Source organism: Cetorhinus maximus, chromosome 2, assembly GCF_964194155.1.
Source record: "Cetorhinus maximus chromosome 2, sCetMax3.hap1.1, whole genome shotgun sequence".
NCBI lineage: Eukaryota > Metazoa > Chordata > Chondrichthyes > Lamniformes > Cetorhinidae > Cetorhinus > Cetorhinus maximus.
Genome location: NC_135880.1, coordinates 139,055,394 through 139,073,683, shown reverse-complemented (window position 1 = coordinate 139,073,683; position 18,290 = coordinate 139,055,394). Strand labels below are relative to the sequence as shown.

The window sequence follows — 18,290 nt, the reverse complement described above, 5'->3', positions numbered from 1 at the left end:
TACAATTGTAATAATTACACAGAGGTCGAAGACACTGGTAATAAGTAACTAATAGTACAATAATTGACTTGTACAAAAGTTAAACTATTCCTAAGGCAGTGAAAGTTCAAAAATCTTGTAGCCTGTTCCAAAACCTTTTAACTCAGCCCTTATGGCAAGTGATGATCCCTATATCTTCCCCATCCCACCCCACCCCCAATTCCATCTTCACTGATTCATGAAATTCTGCTGATACAGACAGCAGCTTCATCAAAATATTGGAATGACACAGAAATGATTAGATAGCACCTCCTGCATCATTTTTTTTACTTTTATGCCAGTACAGTAACAGATCAAATTCAAGCCCATGCCTCCTAACCACCCATGCTTACTAGGAAATAATCTGCTGATGGAAGTTCATATAACAGTGCAGAGTAAGAAGCTAGTTTCTGGTTTTCAGGCCATTTCCCAGTCTTCTGCCACACTTGCTGTGGGAGATTGACATAAATGGCCAAAATCAACCCTGGGGGAATTCAAAACAAAAACAGAATTACCTGGAAAAACTCAGCAGGTCTGGCAGCATCGGCGGAGAAGAAAAGAGTTGACGTTTCAAGTCCTCATGACCCTTCAACAGAACTGTTCAGCTGGTTTTCCACTGAAGTTACAGCAGCAGATGGAGAGAATTTATGTGGAAATTCTCAGCACTTGTGCTTTGCATGTTTCATTTCTTTGATGTGAACATGAACCATTTGACAATTGTAAAGCAAGCAGAATCTTAACAGCTGTGGTTACAATGGGATGTAGGTTTCTGGTCAGAAGAATGGTCTGTATAATCACGTAGCAAAAGGCGGACCAATGTTAAAATATTCCAGATCTAAGAACAACTGAAATGGAACCCTATTGAAATACAGTGCTCTGGATCATGGTGGAATTAGTGTCCTTGATGACTAGTCAACATATGGCTAATTGATAATACCTTAAGAGCACTCTTTTCAGAGAGCTGTCGCCTTGACTAATTGTTCATTGAAGATTTTTATGGGACTGAGACAGGGATTGTGATAGATATTCTGGCCTAGTGAGAGTCCTGGCAGAAGTTCTTGAACGCTGGGGTGGAGGGTCTAATAATCGCTGAGAAAGGCAACCAATCAGTGGGTAGAAGCAGGAAGCATATTAGGCTACGGAAGGACAAGCAGGAGGGGCAGAGCAAACAAATCAGATCCAAGACAAATGCCAAACATTTTTATTAAAATCATAATTCTGAATGAATATACATTCCATTGAGAAACAAAAGCTCTGTGGAAAAAGTGGTCCATCCATGGTTAAATAAAGAGATTGAGATAGCATTTATTGTTGCCAAGAAGAGTAATAAGGCTGAGGATTCAGAGAGAGATTAGATACCAGCAAAGGATGATGAAAAATTGATAAAGAGAAACAAAACAGAATGACAGTAAACCAGCAAGAAATATGAGGACAGATTGTAAAAGCTTCTACAGGATGTAAAAAAGAAAAGGTTAGCAAAATTAAATGGGTCCCTTAAAGGCTGAGACAGGAGAAATTATATTGGGAGAATAAGAAGTGATGGAGTTGTAAAACTAATAGTTGTGTGTAACTTCACAACAGAAGACAAAGAACAAATAATGGGAAAGCAAAGGTGTAATGAGAATGAGGAACTTAAAGGAATTAATATTTAGCAAAGGTCATAAGATCATAAGAAATGATCTTATTGGACCCATTAGGCCCATTGAGCCTGCTCCGCCATTCAGTTAGGTCATAGCTGATCTGATCGTGGCCTTAACTCCACTTTCCTGCCCCATTACCCTTGACTCCCTTGTAGATCAATAATCTGTCTATATGAACCTTGAATATAGTCAATGAAGAGAATTCAAAAATAAAAACAGAAAATGCTGGAAAAACACAGCAGGTCTGACAGCATTGGTGGAGAGAAACAAAGTTAACGTTTCGAGTCCATATGACCCTCCTTCAGAGGTAAAGAGAAGTAGAAATAGGACAAAATTTATACTGTTTGAAAAGGGGTGGAGCAGGTGAAGCTGGATAGAAGGGCCAGCATTAGGTGAGGGCTAAGGTGAGATTGACAAAGATGTAATGGACAAAAAGACAGGGAGTGTTAATGGTAGGGCCAAAGAAGGTGCTGATAGTGGCATAAAGGTAAGAAAGCAGAATGTGTTAATAGCAGAACAAGGGTCAGCGCTCTGAAAGAACAACATGCAACAAGTAACGAATGGCCCTTTTGGGGGTTGGCGGCAGGGGCCGGCGGTTGAGGGGAAAAGGGATAAAGGGGGGATAAAATGGGGGATAAAACAATGAATAAATTAATAAAAATGAAAATAAGTAGATAAAAAATAAATTTTAAAAAAGGGATTTAAAAAAGGGTTAAGGATAGAGGAGAGAGTTCGTGGTCTGAAATTGTTGAACTCAATGTTAAAACCGGAAGGCTATAAAGTGCCTTAAAGACTGTAAAGGCTATAAAGACTAATGACTCTCTGAGAGAGGAAATTGCTCCTCATCTCTGTCTTAAATGGGAGACCCCTTATTGTGTCCCCTAATTTTAGATTTCCCCATGAGGGGAAACATCCTCTCAGCATCTTACCCTGCCAAGCCCCTCAGAATCTTATATTTCAGTAAGATCACCTCTCATTCTTCTAAACTCTAATGGATATAGGCCCAACTTGCTTAACCTTTTCTCATAAGACGACTCCTTCATCCCAGCAGTCAGCCTAGTGAACATTCTCTAAACTGCTTCCAATGCAATTATATCCTCCTTTAAGTAAGGAGTTCAAAACTGTGTGCAGTACCCTGTAGGTGCAGCCTCACCAATGCCTCCGACAGTTGTAGCAAGATTTCCTTACTGCATCTCCTTATAATAAAGGCCAACATTCTATTTGCCTTCCTAATTACTTGCTGTATTTGCATGCTAACATTTTGTGATTCATGTGCAAGGACGCCCAGATCCTTCTGTATGGCAGCACTCTGCAGTCTCTCTCCATTTAAATAATATTCTGTTTTTCTTTCCTTCCTGCCAAAGTGAACAAGCTCACATTTTTCCACACTATACTCCATCTGCCAAATTTTTGCCCACTCATTTAACCTATCTGTATTCTTTTGCAGATTCTTTGGGCAGAATCATCCCAGATTTGCACTAAGTGCTGTAGCGGCCGGGTGAAACAACGTTTTACCCGCTGGCCGCAATGACGGGTTTTCATGCTGTATCACCCCAAACCCGCCACATTACTTATGCATTCCTGGGAAACACGCCTTTTCCATGGCAGGTGGGCACTCATTCAGCCGCCACGCCATCACTTCACCGCTTCACCACGCCAGGCACCACATTTAAAGTACAGCTGCACTCAGTGCTTCTAGCCCAGGACTGCTGCAAATAAGACATGGCCCTGAAAGGCAAAATGACTGCAGCCATCGAGCGCCTTTTGGATGCCGTGGAGGCTCACTGTAATGTCCTCTACCCCCACTCTGGCAGCAACATTACCACTCTGTCTTGGTAGGCAATGGCAGCAGTGGTCAGTGCCACAGCTGTACAGAAGAGGTTGGCCATCGATTACAGATAGAGGATGATCTCATACAGGCAGCCAGGATATGGCAACCATCTCATTACTCTAAACTCACACACTCAAGTCCATCACACATTCACTGGCATCTCACTCACTGCCAGCTCAAGGGACATCACCACCCATTCTCACACACATACCCTCACATGTCCATCTGGCCTCATCTCCTCTGGAGACTGTCTCCTCAGCCCTCACCATCTTGAGGCCACTTGCACGATCAACATGTCGCCCCACACACATCCTGGGATACCCTCCTTCCCCAATACAGCTCCCGCCCTGCAGCCTTTACCCTTGCCTGAGGCCACTTCTCCCCCTTCTCCAAGCAAGACCTTGCCCTGCAGCCATTGAAAAGCAACCCACATATGGCCGATCTGGTAGGTAGAGACCTATCCATGAGCTCCCCTAAAAGTGACATAGTGCTGTCTGTGAAGCCTGGCGCTGGTGACTGCGATTGCTGACCGAAGCAAGTCAGGCAAACAAACCTTGAAGACCCGAGTGAAGTGCAGCCCGCCAGGTGCATGTTGCTTATGTACGGTTGTGAAACACACCAACAGGAAAAGTGGGCAGATGATCCAGTGAGGGGGGACGAGTCTGGCAGGCTGGCCTTATAAGGATATGCTGATGTATTATAATAAGGTTCCCAACGTCCAATAGCGGGAAACATGGCATGTCATCGGCGGGCTGTGCAGACAATCACAAACTGGTTTCACACTGTCGTGAAACTGATCACGCCATATTGTCCGCTCACGCCACCGAACTCGCCCAACACCAGCGGGCACGGAAAATCCCAGCCTTTGTATTCACCTCACAACTTGCTTTCCTACCTATCTTTGTATCTTCAGTAAATTTGGCTACAATACAATCAGCTCCTTCATCCAAGTCATTAGTAATAGTCGTTTGGTAGTACGGAACTTGAGTATTGCTGAAAAAAGACATTTTGTCAAAGCTTTTCGTCTTGCATTCATCAGGACAATCACAAGAATACCAATGTCAGGGGAAGCAACAACGTTATACTATATGAAAAGAGAGTGCTGATTAGTTGGCAAGTGGACATTAATGGAGGCGTTGCCATGGAAAATGCACCAGTTAATGATAACTGACAGCTAACTGCCAAGCATTGTTTGATATTTAAACCAGACAGCTTGACTATGATTGGTCAAGGCATTGCCCTGAGGAATGAGCCAGCAAATGACTCACTTATTTTGTTTAGCTGAAACAGGCACAATGTGTGTACATTTTCTCTCTGTCTTAATATATGTAGCTTCCAGTACATGGAAATGTGCCACACTGTGAGCCTGACTGACAATCTAAAATTGATTGTCAGTGTAATTTTTAGCACATTGAGGATTATTTAGCAAATGTTGTCCAATTGCGGAATCACATCTAGTGTTGGACATTTTGTTTTGAGTTTTGCAAGCACAGGCTGGTTGTATACAGCCTATACCTTGTCAATTGCAAACAGCGGAAGGGATGTGCTGTTTGATACGATCCGCCAGTCTTTGGGACGTACGGTCTACATACCCAGCATCACAAGGCACTGAAATTCATATTCCACATTACTCATTTGTGTGATAAGCAGAATGTCGTTTTGGGTTGACAGCAGCACCCTGTTAGTGGCTAATACCACTCGTGTTACTACTGCATAGTAGCAGCGTGAAACAACAAGCCTCACCTGTTGCTCAAATTTTTGAGATACCTTGCCCTTCATGGGTAATCTGAGGTGGACTGGGCACTTTTCAGGGCCAAAAGTGATGGCTTTAGGCCCATTCATGAGTTTGCGTGATATAAAGTGCGAAATAACCTGATCAGGGTAGCCATTATCCCGCAGGTTGTCTTTGACGCACCGATCTCAGCATCAAGCTTGTATTGTGAGCAAATGGCTTGGGCCCTATTTATGAGATTGCTATAGAGCCAATCTTGCAGAGCATGGAACTGTAAGAATCCCTAAGCATATCTTGACCAGTGAAGGTAGGCTTGCAGTAGACTGTGGTAGAGAACCCCTTGGCAGATTTTTCAACTAGTACGTCAAGGAAAGGGAGTTCAATTGACTGTTCATTTCAAAAGTGAATTTGAGTGCAGGATGGAGCCCATTAAGACATGCAAAGAAATTATTACATGCTGCTACGGATTTAAATATAGCAAATGTATCATCCACATATCGGAAATATGCAAGTGGTAGGAGGTTAAGTGTCATTCCATCGAAGGCACATTTCTCATGGAACTCAACAAAGATGCTTGCGAGAGCTGGGCCTAGAGGGGATCCCATGGCAATGCCATCTATTTGGGCAAACGTGTCATTAAAGCTGAACTCAACTGCGCAAGTTGCCAAGTTCATAAGCTCAATGAGTCCACCCTCGATGATCAGTAAAGTAATGGAAGGGGTCATCAACAGTGCTATCAAGTGGCACTTGCTTAGCAATAATCTGCTCACTGACGCCCAGTTTGGGTTCCGCCAGGGCCAGTCAGCTCCTGACCTCATTACAGCCTTGGTTCAAACATGGACAAAAGAGCTGAACTCCCAAGGTGAGGTAACAGTGACTGCCCTTGACATCAAGGCAGCATTTGACCAAATGTGGCATCAAGGAGCCCTAGCAAAACTGGAATCAATGGGAATCAAGGGGGAAACTCTTTGCTGGTTGGAGTCATACCTAGCACAAAGGAAGATGGTAATGGTTGTTGGAGGTCAACTCCAGGACATCACTGCAGGAGTTCCTTAGGGTAGTGTCCTTGGCCCATCCATCTTCAGCTGCTTCATTAATGACCTTCCTTCCATCATAAGGTCAGAAGTGGGGATGTTCGCTGATGATTGCGCGATGTTCAGCACCATTCGCGACTCCTCAGATACTGAAGAATCCATGTCCAAATTCAGCAAGACCTTGATAATATCCAGGCTTGGGCTGACAAGTGACAAGTAACATTCGCGCCACACAAGTATCAGGCAATGACCATCTCCAACAAGACAATATCCAACCATCGCCCCTTGATGTTCAATAGCATTACCATCACTGATTCCCCCACAATCAACGCCCAGGAGGTTACCATTGACCAGAAACTGAACTGGACTAGCCATATAAACACTGTGGCTACAGGGGCAGGTCAGAAGCTAGGAATCCTGCAATGATTAACTCACCTCCTGACTCCCCAAAGCCTGTCCACCATCTACAAGGCACAAGTCAGGAGTGTGGTGCAATACTCCCCACTTGTCTGGATGAGTACAGCTCCCACAACACTCAAGAAGCTTGACATCATCCAGGACAAAGCAGCCCACTTGATTAGCACCACATCCACAAACGTTCACTCCCTCCACCACCAACGCATAGTAGCAGCAGTGTGTACCATCTACAAGATGCACTGCAGGAATTCACCAAGGCTCCTTCGACAGCACCTTCCAAACCTACAACCACGACCATGTAGAAGGACAAGGGCAGTAGATAGATGGGAACACCACCTTGGAGTTCCCCTCCAAGTCACTCACCATCCTGACTTGGAAATATATCGCCATTCCTTCACTGTCACTGGGTCAAAATCCTGGAACTCCCTAACAGCACTGTGGGTGTACCTACACCACTTGGACTGCAGCGGTTCAAGAAGGCAGCTCACCACCACCTTCTCAAGGGCAACTAGGGATGGGCAATAAATGCTGGCCCTGCCAGCGAAGCCCACATCCTGTGAATGAATAAAAAAAAAGATTGTTGCACAAGTTAAGGACTCATGGGGTTTCAGGTATAGATAATAATAAGAGGATTATTAGAAAACACAGGGTAGGAATAAACAGGTCATCTTCAAGTTGGCAAGCTGTTACTAGTGGGGTGCCACAATGATCAGTGTTGGGGCCTCAACTATTTACAATCTATTAATGACTTAGATGAAGGGACTGAGTGTAACGTATCCAAGTTTTCTGATGATACAAAGCTAGATGGGAATGTTAGCTGAGAGGGAGACAAGAGTCTACAAAAGGATATAAACAGGTTCAGTGAGCGAACAAGAGGTGGCAGGTAGACTATAATGTGGGCAAATGTGAGATCATATACTTTAGCAGGAAGAAAGAAAAAACAATATTTTTGAAATGGTGAGAAACCATTAAATGTTAGTGTTCAGAGAGATTTGGGTGACCTTGTACATGGAATACAGAAAGTTAACAGGCAAGTACAGCAAACAATTCTGAAGTTAAATGGTATGTTAGCCTTTCTTGCAAGGGGTTGGAGTATAAGAATGAGGAAGTCTTACTGCATTTGCTATAGCTGCTCAAGAAGGCAGCTCCTCACCACCTTCTCAAGGGCAATTAGGGATGGGCAACAAATGCTGGCTTTGCCAACAATGCCAAGATCCCATGAAAGAATTTAAAAAATGTACAAGGCTATGGTGAGACCACACCTGAAGTACTCTTGACAATTTTGGTCTCTATTCTTAAGGAAGGAAATACCTGACTTAAAGGTGGTGCAATGAAGGCTCACTCGAAGGATTCCTGGGATGAGAAGGCTATCCTATGAGGAGAACTTAAGTGGAATGGGCCTATACTCTGGAGTTTAGAAGAAGGAAAGGCATTTAAGATTCTGAGAGGGCTTGACAGGGTAAATGCTGAAAGGCTGCTACTCCTGGCTGGAGCATCTAGATCTAGGGGTCATAGTCTCAGAATAAAAGTTCAGATATTTAGGACCGAGATGAAATTTCTTTCTCAGGGATTATGAATCTTTTGATTCTCTACCCTGAGGGCTGTGGATGCTCAGTCATTGAGTATATCCAAGGCTGAAATCGATAGATTGTCGGACCGGGAATTTTTAGTCCCACCGCGGATGCGGCAAGCCAGCTAGAAGTCCATTGACTTCGGCGGCACTGGTACATCACGCTAGTGGGCGGGACCAGAAGATCCCGCCTTTGGAATCTAAGGGTTCCAAAGAAAAATCAAATTGAACTCGAAACATTGACTCTGTTTCACTCTCCCCAGATGCTGCCAAACCTGCTGAGTTTTTCCAGCATTTTCTTTTTTTTTTATTTAAGGGATTTAGGGATTGGACAGGAAAGTGCAATTGAGGTCGAAAATCGGCCATGATTTTGCTGAGGGGCTGGATGGTCTACACCTGCTCCTCTTTATTATGTTAAGACTTGGCAGGTCAGGGAAGAAGAACTGGCAACAAAAGTACCACCTGGAAGGGGAGGGAAGAGAAAGACAATTGCTCCATAGCAACAATTGGTGTCCAGAGCCAGCAACTGAATGCAGACTCAAAGCAATTTGGAAGGAACAAATTGAAGGATGTAGAGAAAGAAAAGGGAAGGAAGTTGCAATGTATAATGCCTTTCACAGCCTCAAGAAGTTTGGCAGAGAACTGAATACTTGTAATCAATGTTGTAATGTAAAGAATTGCAGCAGCCAATTGGTGCACAAGATCCCACATAGAGCAATCAGATAAATGACTAGATAATTTGATTTAGTGATATTGTTTAAGAGATAAATAATAGCTCAAACACCAGGAAAACTCCCCTGTACTTTTTCAAAATATAGTCATGGAATCTTTTAAGTCTGGTTATGGTTTGACGTCTTCTCAAAAAGGCAGCACCTCTAGTGGTCCAGCACTCACTCAATACTGTGCTGATGTGTGAACCTGGATTATGTGCTCAAGTTGCTACAGTGGGGCTTGAACCCACAATCAGATTCGGGCTAGTGTTACCACTGAACCAAGGACATATTAATGTAATGTCACAGGATGTCAGGTCCTATTTAAAACATTTCAGGTATCACAGGAAAAAAGGTTCCAAACAAACCTAACAGCTAGGTGTGGACATATTTCAAATAGGAAATCCCAAAAAGGGAGATGTTTACATAGGAATTTTCAGTGGAGATGTGACAGGTGTACTGAAATTAATATTGGGGCAAATCTCCCGTTCTCTGGTTCTTTGGAAGCTGGATGTACGACTAAAGATGCATGTCAGGACCCTGGGGAAGTACTGACATGCATACCTACATGGGAATTGCCTGAGAAGTTTAAACTTCTGATGGGCTATTTCCCTGCTCCTGGAGAGCCCCCATGAATGTCTCCAATTCTGAGTTAGAGTCAAGACTTCAGACAGTTCTGTAGTACTTACCTGGATAGTTACCCATGAAATGTTAGACAGATTAAAACCTAGTCTAACAACTGGGAACTACACAACCGACCCAGCCTTCATCAGCACCTTGAGTTCCCGACTACTGCCCCAACTTGACCTGACTACACCCCCAACCCAACCCAACCCGACTATCCCCCGACCACCGACTACCCGCCTGACCATCCTCCAGGCCTGACCCAACTAACCCCCAACCCGACACAATCACCCGACTATTCCCCCGACCAGACCCGACTACCATCCAACCCAGCTACCCTCGACCACCTGACTACCCCCTGACACAACGACCCCCCGACCACCCAATTACCCCTCCGATCTTACCCAAAGACCCAACTATCCACTCACCCACCTCACCCACCTACCCACTCAATCATTCATCCACTCACCCATCCATTCATAAACATTCAAATATTGGACCTTTAAACTCACCATACAGCAATTAGTGCCTTAAAAAGGGGACGTGTTCTGCCTTCCCCCAACTCTGCTCCAAAGGAGTTCCCTGAGGGACGCTGTGCTGCGCATTTCTGTGACAGCCAGGATTAGAAGATCCTGGAAGAAATGCGCAGCAGCATCGAGTCAGGGGAAGATTTGAGCGTGGCAGCAATCCGCTCATCATTGACACTGCTCAGAAGATCTGGGCCATTATATAGGTTGGTGGCTAGGTATACATGTGAGCTTGCCAAGACGCAGGTTCAAATTTTGCACATTTTAAAAAATTCACTCATGGCATGTGAGCATCGTTGCCTAGGCCAGCATTTATCATCCATACCTAAGAGAAGGTGATGGTGAGCTGCCTTCTTGAACCGCTGCAGTCCATGTGATGTAGGTAAACCCACAGTGCTGTTAGGGAGGGAGTTCCGGGATTTTGACCCAGTGACAGTGAACAAACTGATTGTGACACGAATGTTACTTGCCACTTATCAGCCCAAGATGAGATATTGTCCAGGTCTTGCTGTATTTGGACATGGACTGTTTCTGTATCCGAGGAGTTGCAAATAGCGTTGAACATTGTGGAATCATCAGCAAACATCCCCATTTCTGACCTTATGATGGAAGGAAGGTCATTCATGAAGCAGCTGAAGATGGTTGGACCTAGGACACTACCCTGAGGAACTTCCTGCAATTATGGTTTCAGAATACTAAAACCATAAACCTTCCCCCTTCCCCCATTGTCTGGCCATTCACAGTAGGGCTAATGCTTTGTTCCAGTGCAAAGCTGCTGAGATATTTATGTGTAACTGCACCCAAATGAGCTGACCTTGTATGATAACATGGCATTGGAATATTTAAATATATTTGTGGTACTCTGGATCTGTAGCACCAGACTTGCTGTGAGTGCCAAGGGATTGGGGGATGAATGAGCCCTCAGTCATTCAAGGGCTCCTGGCTGCTGCACAAAGCAGCACAATTTTAAAGCCCCCTTTTGCAAATAAATGCTTGAAAAATTCTGAGTAGTCCTACTACAAAGAAAAGCTCATCTAGGATGACATTCATCCTAATAGCATTATGGGGAGAAGCCCAAATTTAAATAGAACGTATTGCCTAATGAACTTGATTGCTAGGCACTTCCCATCCACATTGAAGTGGACTGAACATATCAGGCAAGGAGCAGCCCTCTGACACTTTGGGCTTTTGTTGTCATACTATCTAAACCTTATGTGTCAATAGCTAAGGCTGCAGTCCCGGGCCAACCCATTGTTTCCTTGGGCTTAGTTTTATGATTTGGTGTTGAGCTTATGCAACAAAACTGCTGATAAGAAATTTGTATGGTTTGAGAATCAGGCACACCGATCTGGCTGAATTCCCTTTCGGATAAAGCCATTGATCCCATATTCCCAGTAGGGAGCTGAGCTTGAAGGGAGCGTGTCAGTGCTACATTATTAACCCCCCACTCCATAGGAACAGGAGTAGGCAAATCAACACCTTGCGCCTGGTCCACGATTCCGCTGGATCATGGCTGCTCTATTTCTCAACTCCCTCATTAACCTGCCTTTGCTCCATATCTCTTGATATTCTCATCAAACAAAAACTGTTGATCTCAGTTTTGAGAGATTCGGTTGATTCATAATCCACAGTGTTTTGGGGAGAGAGTTACTGCATTTGTGACCAGTGTTTCTTTAAAGTGTGACTTAGTGAATTTACCCTTGTGTCTGCTTCCCATTGCACAATGCCTCTGGGAGGGCTTAAATTCACCCTTGTGTATTTTGTTTTATTTTACGTCTTAATTCTTCATTCCTATGATTGAAATGTCTGATGTTCTTTTTTTTAAAGACAGCTGCTGGATATTTGCTAAATCATTACTGCTGGGATTTGGACCCTCCCAGTCAAAGCCTGGAATACAAATGGCTCCCTGTCTCCCGGCCTGCTGAAGACCCCAAAGTGAAGTTCACATCATGTTCCAGCAAAACTTAGTGCTCTCCATCAACGACTGTCGAAATCACTGATAGTTCAACATATCATCTGTCAATGGACTGTATGATCAGTGAGTCACCGTACAATACTGCAAACCTGACATCACTGCTACGACAGGATGCAATTGTGTCATAATTCAGCATGAGATTTATCGGTATAGTGTGCACACTGGGTATCAAATGTCTTGTTTTTGCTTTTGAAGGACAGAGCAAGAAAACATAGCTACAATGTCTTAATTTTACTGTAGAAAATATCTTTATTAAAATAGTCTTGACTTCAAAGCCAGTAATGAGTTTTTTTAAACTAAATGTGGTAAAGATATTGAAGGGATAACCTTCCAACTTTACTCTCCTGCCAGGGAGCCTTGCCAGGCACTGTTGCTTATTGTGAATCAGGGCACACTGCAGACAGTTTTGCAACCAGTAATTCCTGATAGACCCTGCCATAGGCAAAACTTTGAAATGATCCATTTATTTGTGTACTAGGTATGATAGATGGGGTACATTATTTGGCACTGCTTAAGGATGCATATCCATGGTGGCCATTGTACTCTAAATCTTTCATTCCTTTCCGTTACCACCATTCCAATCTCAATCTCATACTGCTAGTGAGGAGCAACTCGGTAGGGAAAGATCAATATTACAATGTTGGGCCCCCATCTCTGAACCCTGTTTACTCTGAACAAAACCTCCCACTGGGTGCATGTGCTTGGTAATCTACCTCTATCTCATTTAGAACCACTCGCCCTGTCACTTTCAGCCACACCATGAAACTAGGTGAGATCAGTTACCAGGGGTCACTTAAAGGAAGATAGCTGCAAAAGTAGCTGCTGCAATTCTGAACCATCTCCCTTCAATTTTCTACTGGTGATGTTTGAAGACTTGTGTAATCAAAACATGGATTTATACTTTTGGCAAATCAATCAGTTAATGATGTAATTACAGGTTAACAAATGTCACACGCCTTGCCAATTCTTATCTACGAAGCAGTAGTATAGTGGTTATACTACAGGTATTGCAATCCATACGCCATGGGCCGGATTTTTGTGTCCTCCTGTGCACTGAAGTGGGATCAGGAATGGCAAAAACTTTGGTTCTTTTAGCTGCAAATTAGAATTTTTTTGTGCCTTCCCAACCCCATGCCATTTTCGTATTGCCATTGCACAGGGAGGGAACAGTTTGAGTTGCGACTCCACTAACATTGGGCTCCCCATAATAAGGCCCAGGGGAAAATCTGTATTTGCTGCCCCACAGTATTTTCATTGGGTCCTGCAGGTTTTGGAAGTTTTCTGAAAACCTGCCTTGGTTGAGAGCTCAGGAACCTTGGGGAGAGCCTGCTGAGGTGTCGGGAACATTCTGACATGTAAGTGTTAAATGGTTTGACAGCTTCAGATGTCACTATTAGATCCTGGATTATAAATTAGATGTGTTTTTACTGCAGTGATTGTTCATAGAGTCCAGTCCTTCAAAGGTAAGTCAACCATTACATTGTGTAATGTTGAGATGCATCAGAGTAAAAAGTGAAAAGTGCTATTATGCGTTCAAAACTAAAAAAAAACACTGCTTGGGTCATGTAATGTAATGATCTGAAGTGATTTAAGCGTCCAGAGCCTTCTTAAATCGAAAACAAAATCTTCTGCTGTTTTCCCTTAGAAAAAAAAGACACCTGCTCCTGGACTGCTTTGATTGACAGGATATCTGGTGTAGTTTGTTTTAAAAAAAGGGTCATCTGTTCCTACAGTTTCAATAGATTCCATTGTTTGTATTTCCAAGGGCTTGTTTTGATAGCTGGGGTGATTATGAATGCTTGGCTAAATTTCAAAAGCTACAGAACCACTTGAAGTATCTCAGCAGTTTCTGTCAGTTTGACAGTTTTAAGAGGTTATTAAACGATTATCATAACAGATTGACCACTTGAGGGGATTTAATTTTTTGAATTTTTTTTGGAGTGAGAGTTTTTTTTCCCCCAATATGAAGTTTGTTTGAATGACAGCTGTATATGATTGTTAGAATTGTTTTAAATGTCCACTTCAAAGACATAGCTCCTGAGGTCTGACCATAGTGAATACTTAGTGAGTGCTATGGAGAATACATGGAGGGGGGTTATGAGTGGACATGAGGAATATTATGGGGCATGGGGAGTAGGAGGGGCATGGAGGAGGCATGGGAGTGCTGGTTAGAGGGCATAAAAACTACTTTGGAGAGGCTGGGCTAATGTCCCAGCAAACTGTAGTAGGCCTTCTAACCAGCCCACCTCAATCGCACTCCTCTGTACTACCAAACCCTGCCCATCCACATCTCCAGGAGACAAAAATATGGTGGGTATGGGCAGAGGCGACAGGCTCGTGTTTCCAAAGTTGGGAATGACCTTACTTGCTTTTTCCCGTCCCTACACAAAAATTCAGCCCCACGAGCTCAAACTGTACCACTGACAATTTCAGAATTTGAATTCACTTTTAAAAAATTTGGAAGTGTGGATTGTCATTTGAAAGTCCCCAAAATGTTCACTAATGTGTAGAAACTTTATAGGGCTATGGGGAAAGAACGGGAGTGGGATTACTTTGATAACTCAGCCATAGACACAGGCTCAATGGCCTTCTTCAGTGGTGTACCATTTTATGATTCTATAATGTCCTTTAAGGGAGGAAACCTGCCTTAAACCATCAGGCCAATACGTGAGTCCAGTTTCACACCAACTTAGTTGAGTCTTAACTGCCCTCTGAAGTGGTCTAACAAGCCACTCAGTTGTATCAAATTGCTACCAACCATTCAAGGAGAAGGCCCACCATAACTTTGGATGAGAAGTAGTGCTGGCCTTGTCAACATCTACATCTCAATAATTAATTTTAAAAAGTAAACCCCAGCAATGCTATAAGTCCTTTATTTATTGTATTGAATTTTGATTGTGTACCAGCCACGATTCAGTGACAAAACTCATATCCCTGAATAAGACAGTCACTGTTGAAGCCCCATTCCAGAGACTTAAGCACACAATCCAGGGTGACACTTCAGTGCAGTTCTAAGTGAGCGCTATACTGTTGAAATGCCATCATTGAGATAGGAGGTCAACATGCAGCAACATCTGCCCTCTCAGATCAACATAAAAGATCTCATGGTGCTATTTTGAAGACTGGGGAGTAGAACTCAACTAACACTTAATAAAGCAGACGACCTGGTCATTCAATTCATTGCTATTTATGTGGGACTTTGCTATGTACAATTGAGATATTTCAAAAGTATATCATTGGCTGTAAAGTACATTGGGACATCCTGAGGTCATCAAACTGTCCTCTCCTGCCAGGTCCAATCACTGAGAAGTACCTAGAGGGAAAAAAATGCATTAAAGTTAAGAATGCACCGACAGTCTGGAAATCTGCAGGAGGCAGTCTTGAGAATGTAACAAAGTTGTGAAGTTATCTGAATATTTTCTGAGGTAAATTAAGGATTACAAGCAACGTGCTGACACATGTTTGGATAAGCCACCAGCCTTGTCTTCCTTGATTCTCATGGCTTTGCCTGGGCTGATAATCTCCAGGACTTCATGCTCCATTTGAGTGAGAACTAAGATGTTTCTCTTGCCAGTCTTCGTCCGTTCCCTGACATTAATGCATCGCCTTGGTCTGCAAAAAGAGAGACAGAGCGACTGTTGAAAAGGTAAGTGGAGATCCTAGTGCTTGCACATATAATGCATGTGTTGAGAGGTGGAGAAGAAGCAAGATGGAATGAAGATAAGGAGGTGATGAATGCGAAACTAAGTGTGGAATAAGAACAGGACATAAGAACATTCAGCTCATTGAACCTGCTCTGCATAGTGGTAATGTCACTGGACTAGTAATCCAGAGGAAAACAAAAACAGAATTACCTGGAAAAACTCAGCAGGTCTGGCAGCATCGGCAGAGAAGAAAAGAGTTGACGTTTCGAGTCCTCATGACCCTTCAACAGAACTGGGTAAAATTAGGAGAGGGGTGAAATAATCCAGTAATCCAGAGGCCCAGACTAATTCTCTGGGGCACACAGGTTTGAATCCCACCATGACAGCTGGTGGAATTTAAATTCAACAAATAAAAAAATCTGGTATTGAAAGCTAGTCTCAATAAAGGCGACCACGAAACTATCATCAATTGTCGTAAAAACCGATCTGGTTCACTAATGTCCTTTAGGGAAGGAAATCTGCCATCCTTACTTCATCTGGCCTACATGTGATTCCAGAACCACAGCAATATGGTGACTCTTAACTGCCCTCTGAAATGGCCAAGCAAGCCACTCTGTTCCAGGGCAATTAGGAATGGGCAACAAATGCTGGCCTTGCCAGTGATACCCACAACCCATGAAAGAATAAAGAAATAAGATCATAGCTGATCTAATTGTGGCCTTAAGAGTACTTTTTTGCCTGTCCCCAATAACCTTAGACTCAGTTTTCAATCAAAAATCTGTCTAACTCAGCTCTTGAATATATTCAATATGTGGGGTAAGGAAGGAATAATGGAAGGAGTAGGTGGTTGTCCAAGTGTTAGGAAATCAGAGGAGAATTGTGTTTATGTAGTGTGAAATCAGAAAAGAGATGTGTGTGATAATATGTTAAAAGATGTGATGGGGGGGAGGGAATGTTAAGAGTGAAAAACTTGTTGAGAGAGATGAAGAGATATATTCACTCTTGCTTATCGTCAGACTATTGAATGTCATCCTACACTGAAGCCTGGTGCTGGGGAGTATTGCTGCTGGCGCTGACCCTGGCAGCCACTCCTGCTGGATGGTGGCCCTTGGGATGCTCCTGTGGATACTGGAGAACACTCCTCGCTTTTTGCCCTTACTTACCTCCCTGGTGGTCCTGGTGAGAGATCAGAAAACCTGTGGGGTTTGCTGCGACTCATTCCCCTACCTGTTCTATCTTGCAGCAGTAGTGTAACAAGCAAATCTGACAGAAGGGAATGCGACCGCTCTTTAAGAGGTGGTTTATTCCTGCATATTATAATTATTATATCATTATTATAACAGGCCCGCCAGACAATGCGCAGAGCAGATGGGCAGACTGACCGTTTCTGAATGTAATCGGGTGAACAGCCAACGCTCACAAGTACCAGGCTGGTGACATGATGGGGGTTTCCCACTCGTCCTCTCCCCACTCACCTGATTCCAGCTCTGTTAAAATCAGGGCTTTTGTTTATCTTCCCTTTGTGTTGAACTTACCTTTTGATGCACTTGCTGGGTGTCCAGTGGCTACAGAACAGAGTGTCCATGGTGGAAGGCTTCGCCCATTTGATTATTCAGATGACTTCAGAGAACGTGTCAAAGTGATAGGACCCCAATTTCCACCCCCGGGTCCTTCCCCCCCCCCACCCGTCCCACACTCCCCCCGCCCCCAATCCCACTCCCCCCTTCCCCCCCAGTCACAGAAAGGCCTCAGCCATCTGGCTGCAAAATAGCCACAGGATGGACCTCTAAATTGAACTCCTGTTCCGCCCAGGTGTCTGCCATGTGAGGAGAGTTAAAATGCCTACCTCTGGCATTTTGAGATTTTCAGCTTAACTACAAGAAGAAAATTACAATAAGAGAGAGCAGATTTGTATTCAGTGAGCCAATGAATTCCAGTGACTGCACTCTCAGTCTGAGTCATCGAGTCCATCAATCATTGCTGAATACGTAGCCAGTCTAAGTTAATTAGCTAATCAGTCACCGCCATGGCAGTTAAGCCATGTAATCAACCCAGGTTACAGCAGCGCATCCTGTTCACATTTTGCAAGCTGATTGAGACAAGTTCCGACAGGGTGTGATCTGGGAGCACGCTGCTGAGGAAGATGATGTTCCAGTGTGTAGAATTATTTGAGCTGTTATGACGAGAAGGGCGTTTATTATTCTCATCATGGTGGGACAGTGATATCAACATCATCTACAAACTGCAAGTTGGGAAAAGAGAATGAATAAAATGTAAGAAACATTCTGGCCACCATTGCTAAACTAAAATGAATACAAACAGCCTGTGGCAGTAGGTGACCTTTCTAATCGATTGTTGTTGTTCACGCTCTTCCCTTGGTAACTAGTGTGAAGTAGTTGAATGTTTCACAGGCTGATTAGTGGTCTGACAGACTGTGAACGTTCCTTTCATGTCTGTAACCATCTTTATATCAGCTGATAGGATGGTTAATCCTATAGAGCATGAGGGTTTTATGGACTCCCAAAACCCACACAATGAAGGGTTAGGAGCTACCCAATGGATGCGAGT

The 18,290-nt window shown here is 43.6% G+C and overlaps 1 protein-coding gene across 9 annotated transcripts in view; it reads left to right on the top strand.

Moving 5' to 3' along the window:
• The window catches only part of LOC144690605 (uncharacterized), a 131,243-nt gene extending 118,891 nt beyond the window's left edge, over nucleotides 1-12,352 (top strand). For 8 of the 9 annotated variants that reach the window (XM_078558282.1, XM_078558292.1, XM_078558323.1 and 5 more), the window contains one exon: nucleotides 11,931-12,352. In XM_078558282.1, coding sequence (XP_078414408.1) covers nucleotides 11,931-12,071 — 141 coding nt within the window. In that variant the 3' untranslated portion in view covers nucleotides 12,072-12,352. The remainder of the gene's footprint in view (nucleotides 1-11,930) is intronic. The other variant, XM_078558315.1, reaches the window with a different exon arrangement.
• Nucleotides 12,353-18,290: the final 5,938 nt, after the last annotated feature.